At 40.5% G+C, this 6000-nt stretch overlaps 1 protein-coding gene across 1 annotated transcript in view; it reads left to right on the top strand.

Annotated features, from left to right (window-relative positions):
• The window catches only part of LOC120977667 (formin-J-like), a 93302-nt gene extending 87726 nt beyond the window's left edge, over positions 1-5576 (top strand). The window contains exon 12 of the mRNA XM_040405698.1: positions 3005-5576. Coding sequence (XP_040261632.1) covers positions 3005-5362 — 2358 coding nt within the window. The 3' untranslated portion in view covers positions 5363-5576. The remainder of the gene's footprint in view (positions 1-3004) is intronic.
• Positions 5577-6000: the final 424 nt, after the last annotated feature.

Raw genomic sequence — 6000 nt, forward strand, 5'->3', positions numbered from 1 at the left:
AGGCAGCAGGGTAAGGGGGGCTGCTTTAACCCCTCATATCTCAGGATTGGTAGCAGCTAGAGATATGGGCCTGGTCTTGGTGAAATCTAAGTTTTAAAACACAACCAGAACCACAGCATTATCTTCACTACTTTGGAGTGATAGTAGCAGGTTTCAGATGCTTTCACTCTTGACCTGATTTCTAACAGCAATATCCTCTCATGTAGTAGAGATAATGCTGTGATTCTGTTATTGTTTTATAGAGTGTCAGCTTTCATACATGACCAGGTCCATATCTATCGCTGCTACCCAGTCTGAGATATGAAGAGTTAAAGCAGACCTTTCTCTATCAATTGGCTGTGATCTCAGCCAGCCTGAAGGAGGAGCGGGGAGGAGGGGCAGTGGGGGAGCTGACAGCCTGCAAGAGGAAAGGAAAAAAAATAACAAACTAAAACATAAATTCAGTATCATTACAATTGTAGTGACCCATAGAATACAGTTATTTATACCACACAGTGAACGCCTTAAAAGAACTTCCTACAAAATAATGTCAAAATATCAGGGTTTTTTTCTTTCCCCCTAAAGATAAAAGCTATTTTATACATTATATTTATTTTACTCACGTATATATCGCTGACATATTCCACAGCGCTTCACAGACATTATTATCACACTGTCCTCAATGGGGCTCACAATCTAAGTTCCCTATTGGTATGTCTTTGGAGCGTGGGAGGAAACTGGAGTACCCAGAGGAAACCCATGCAAACATAGGGAGAACGTACAAACTGCATGTTGGTCAGATTCAAACCCAGGACCCCAGCGCTGCAAGGCACCAGTGCTAACCACTAGTTTCCAAAGTGGTTCCTGAGAAAACCAACTCATCCCAAAAATCCAAAGTCTCATACAGATTAATTGAAAAGAAAAATGGAAATACTGTATTATGACCGCTGAAACACAGAGGGGGAACATGTTACTGGTCCTTAAGGCTAAAATTTGTTATGTCAATAAGAGATTAAAAATGCACTTGTGTCTCCTGAATTGTTTGCCAAATTACTTTTTTGGGAGGGTTTTTTCCAGTTTTAATGTTAAAGGGGTTGTGTCACTTAAGCAAATGGCATTTATCATGTAGAGGAAGTTAATACAAGACACTTACTAATGTATTGTTAGTATCCATATTGCCTCCTTTGCTGGCCGGATTCATTTTTCTATCACATTATACACTAATCATTTCCATGGTTACAGACCACCCTGCAATCCATCAGCGGTGGCCATGCTTGCAAACTATAGGTAAAAGCAGCGGCCTACGTGAGATCCTACAGTCCCGGCCACCAAAGAGGCCGGACCTTTTTCCTATAGTATGCAAGCACGGCCACCGCTGATGGATTGCAGGGTGGTCGTAACCATGGAAACGAGCAGTGTATCATGTGATGGAAAAATTAATCAAGCCAGCAAAAGAAGCAATATGGAGAATCACAATACATTAGTAAGTGCCTTGTATTAAATTTCTCTACATGTTAAATGCCATTTCCTAAAGTGACACAACGCCTTTAAGGGGTTAAAGATGACCTGCCAACTCTGTTATGTCTGTCTTAGGGCTCTTTCACACGAGTGAGTTTTCTGTCCGGTTGCGATGCGTGTTACGAACGGACAGCACTCAGACTGAATCCTGACGCATTCATTTCAGCGAGTCTTTGCACATGAGCGTTGTTTATCACTGATCATCGCTGCATTCAGGAAAAATTGCAGCATGTTTTCTATATTGTCCAATTTTTCACGCAGCCCTGGTCCTATAGGGGTGAATGGGGCTTGTGTGAAAAATGGAAGGCATCTGGATATAATGCGTTTTCACTGATGGTGACTAGGAGATGTAGATTGTTATTCTTCAGTTTTTCTTTACATGCGTGAAAAACGTATGCAATCCAGAAGACACTGAAGGAAATCGCAGAAAAAAAACTGATTGAATTTGCGTGCAAAACCCAGCAGTTTTTTCCTGAACAGATCCTGACGCTATTCATATCACTCGAGGGAAACAAGCCTTAGTATTTTAATGCATTACCTAAAAATCCTGTTTTTTTTTTTTTATTATATCCCAACTTTCTGTGCTTCCTAACATATTCTTCCTGAAAATATGTGAATAGATTGAAATTCCTCTTATCAATAGGCTGCTTTCCCACAGTCAGTGATGTTGAGCATATACAGAAATAAGGTACAATGGTAAGATTTGCACCTGTTCTTTGTTTCTGACCCGCACCTGGCTATGGCTCAAAACCACTGATGGGAATCACTGATCAAACACTGACTGTGTGAAAGCAGCCTAAGGGTACAACCACATGGTGCGGTCGTGATGCAGTTACTGTATGCTGCAGTTAGAAACCGTAGCACCTCATTTCCCAGTAGAAGTCAAAAGGGAAACAGGTTTCTAAGTTTCCAAGTTTTGATGACTACACCTGTGATACGTGCGGTTGACAACACGTAAAACATGCGTCTCCGCTCGAGTCAGCTGACTGCATTGGCTGTACAGTTGATCAGCAGCTCGCATTATATGTTTAGCATATTTTACCACATTTCACTATTTGAAGTTAATCAGAATGCTAAAGATACACCCCAAAAGCATGATTAAACACGTGGTAATCACACGTGGTCATGAAAGAAACCGTTGTTAGCAAATATCATCAGGTTTATGCGACTAAAATAATTGGCCCTGATCAATGGAAATAACAGGTGTAGGTTTAGTTCAGCATTTTTTTGCATCAGTTTCAGATATTGTATAGGAAAATACATTGTAATAGTTGCAAATACTGTATCTGGCAGTGTATGCCCTTAATACACCCAGCACCCACATGGTGTAAAATATCTGAACGCTGGTCAGATTGGTGCAGATAGACATGTGTATGGTCAGCTTTGTACCATATGAAGTTCAGTAACTAGTACAATGAGTAGTTTAGCATAGTATGTGAAAGACTGAAAGCTAAAAAATTTTTTTTGCATAATTGTAATCACAATCATTTTAATGATTTTTATGTAGGAAAATAAACATCGGGAACAAGAAGATCAAAGACGGAAAGAATGGGAGAAGACACGTTTACAGAAAAGACATTCAATGGCTACTTGTAGCGCACTAGAAGCTAGCCAGTCAAAAGATGAACTTGAACTTACACTGGAAAGAAACCTACTTAACACACGTAGACCATTGGGAAGACGTGTCTGTAGAATGCGTTCTTTAGGCTGGAATAGTGCAAAGCCCTTTATATCTTGTAATGCCCAGGGTGAGGAACACTGTGACCAGAAAAGTGTTGACCAGATGAGGAAGGTGTCAGAGCGTGTTCTGAGGCAACAGATGGAATATAAAAGTCAAAAGAAACCCCATATGGATAACAATAGACTTCATCAATTACCTGCTGCAAAAAATAGTACTTCACCACCAGAAGGCAAAGTTGACATACAGAAAGTCAGTGTATTGTTGTCAAAGGAGAAAACTGAGATTTTCGAGATGTCCCCTGAGACATATGAGTTTCATGCTTCTGATCAACAGCTAAGCATTCACAGGCCTAGATGTTCAGAAACTAATATGCACGTACTATGTAATAGGAATCAACAAGATATATCAGAGCCAGTTCAGAACTCACTACAAGAATATAATATAAGGTGCCCCAATAATACATTTTGGCCACTAACTGAAGAGTCTCATGAGCTCATTGGACAGAGTTCAGTCCAATTACTTGACAATCATTCAGTGGACCATTTACTGGTTGAAACATCGAACCAATTAAAATCATTAGATGGACACGAAAACCAAATATCATCTCCCCAGGAATCAACATCCCATTCACAACCCAAATATACAAGCCAAATGTATCTAAAGCCACTACATGAACAATTGGACATTGACAATGTCAGCCAGTCACAAACTCAGGTTAGTGATGACTGTCTTACAACAGAAACTTTACCAAACAGTTTGAAAGCCCAGGTTCCCACCCAATTAATAGAAAAGGACAAGCTCGACAGTGGCCTTCACACACTAGATCAATCACATTTACCCAGAAAAATGCTCTGCTTCTCTGCACCTAAGACTACATTTTCAGGAAGTCTTGCTGGAATTGATGCTCAGGTACATGAAACCAATACAAGATCAGCTATGCAGTGTATATCTGTATCCTCCAAGCAGACAGAAGGGAAATCACAGAAACTAAGCGACTTTACAGAAATTTCAGGAAACAAACTGAAAGATGAGAATTCCTTACATAGATTGGAGTATGGTGAATCAGGGAACCTTGAACAATCATCTGGCCTTCAGGAACTTACATCTTCCAAACAGACAAATGGCCTTAACATTGTGTCAGAATCATCAGGTAATCCTAAGACTTCCAAACCATTAACCCAAGTTACTTCTAAAACAATGAAACAAACATCAGGAAAATCTGCACTCCGGAATACTAAACACTCAATAGCTCCTCCTGGCTCCCAGTTATCCAGTCCATCATCAATTTCAACAAGATCTGATGCATCCAATCAAAATCAAATATTTAATAATACAGAGACTCCTAAACTTCGGAGATCTCAGCCTGGATGTTTTATGTCCAAGATAAAACTTGTGGAGCCATTATCAGATGAACAATCAGGCACAACTAAAGAAGTGAATGATCACATTCCACAGCCAAAGGAGAAGAATGTGGACCCACCAAATGAAACATCAAGAGGGCCCCAGTATGTGGAATATAATTCCTTCTCAAAGGGCATAAAAGATGTCCATATTGTGGTACAAAAACCCTGCTCTAAATGGAAAAGGGAATTAAAAAATAACTCAGAAAAAGCAAACAGTTTTAGAGCAGAACCAATGCTAGACAACACTACAGGAAGTAATAGGAATAATTTGGAGCACAAAAGCGGAGATACCGTCAAAAACACTTTATCAGTGAAAAATGGAAGAAGCATCCCCAAAAAATCAAAACCTAATGACTTGGGGATCAGAAGAGTCCCTTTAACCAAAGACCTAGCTATAGGAGCAGTGAGTCCATGTGTCATAAAACAACCTGTGATCTCTTCTAGACATGTGCAAAAAGATAGCAAGATACCACAAAAAATAAGCCAATCTACTGCTGGAGCAAGCAGATTAACCCCAAGCAAAAATATGGGCACATTCAAGGAGAAGGAGGGTTCACTTGTAAATAATAATGACTGTGGTAAATCTGCGAGCAATGGAAGCCCCTCTGTAACTTCTAAACAGTCACTTAAGGGTGAGGCCTGGACATCACAGATATCATCTAAGAAGTCTAGTTCTGTGGCACGTTTGGCTATTCATGTCATTAAACACTGCGAGGTAAACACAACTCTTACACGAGGGCCAAAAAATACATACATGGATACCCACCCGATCTGGAGGTGAAAAATTGGTCGAGGAACAAATTGTTTAAATATCACTGATGGGGTACTACACCGTAGTGGTGACAGGTGAACACACAAGGTTCAGCTGAGAGATAGGTGGAAGAGGCTACTTTCACACTGGCGTTTTGGTTTCTGTTTGTGAGATCTGTTCAGGGCTCTCACAAGCGGTCCAAAATGGGTCAGTTTTGCCCTAATGCATTCTGAATGGATAAGGATCCGCTTAGAATGCATCAGTTTGCCTCCGTTCCGCCTCCATTCTGCTTTGGTGTCCGTCTGACGAAACTGCGCCAAACGGATCCATCCTGACATACAATGTAAGTCAATGGGGACGGATCTGTTTTCAGACACAATATGGCACAATAGAAAACTGATCCGTCCCCCATTGACTTTTAATGGTGTTCAAGACGGATCTGTTTTGGCAATGTTAAAGATAATACAAACGGATACGTTCTGAACGGATGCATGCGGTTGCATTATCTGAACAGATGCGTTTGTGCAGATCCATGACGGATCCGCACCAAACGCCAGTGTGAAAGTAGCCTAAACCATAATGAAGTACTGTCTTATATATATAGTGGTGTAGAGGTACAGTACATGACTGCATTTAGTCATTTCTACACTACCAGTGTGCTTTATACT

The sequence above is a fragment of the Bufo bufo genome, chromosome 8 (assembly GCF_905171765.1).
Source record: "Bufo bufo chromosome 8, aBufBuf1.1, whole genome shotgun sequence".
Taxonomy (NCBI): domain Eukaryota; kingdom Metazoa; phylum Chordata; class Amphibia; order Anura; family Bufonidae; genus Bufo; species Bufo bufo.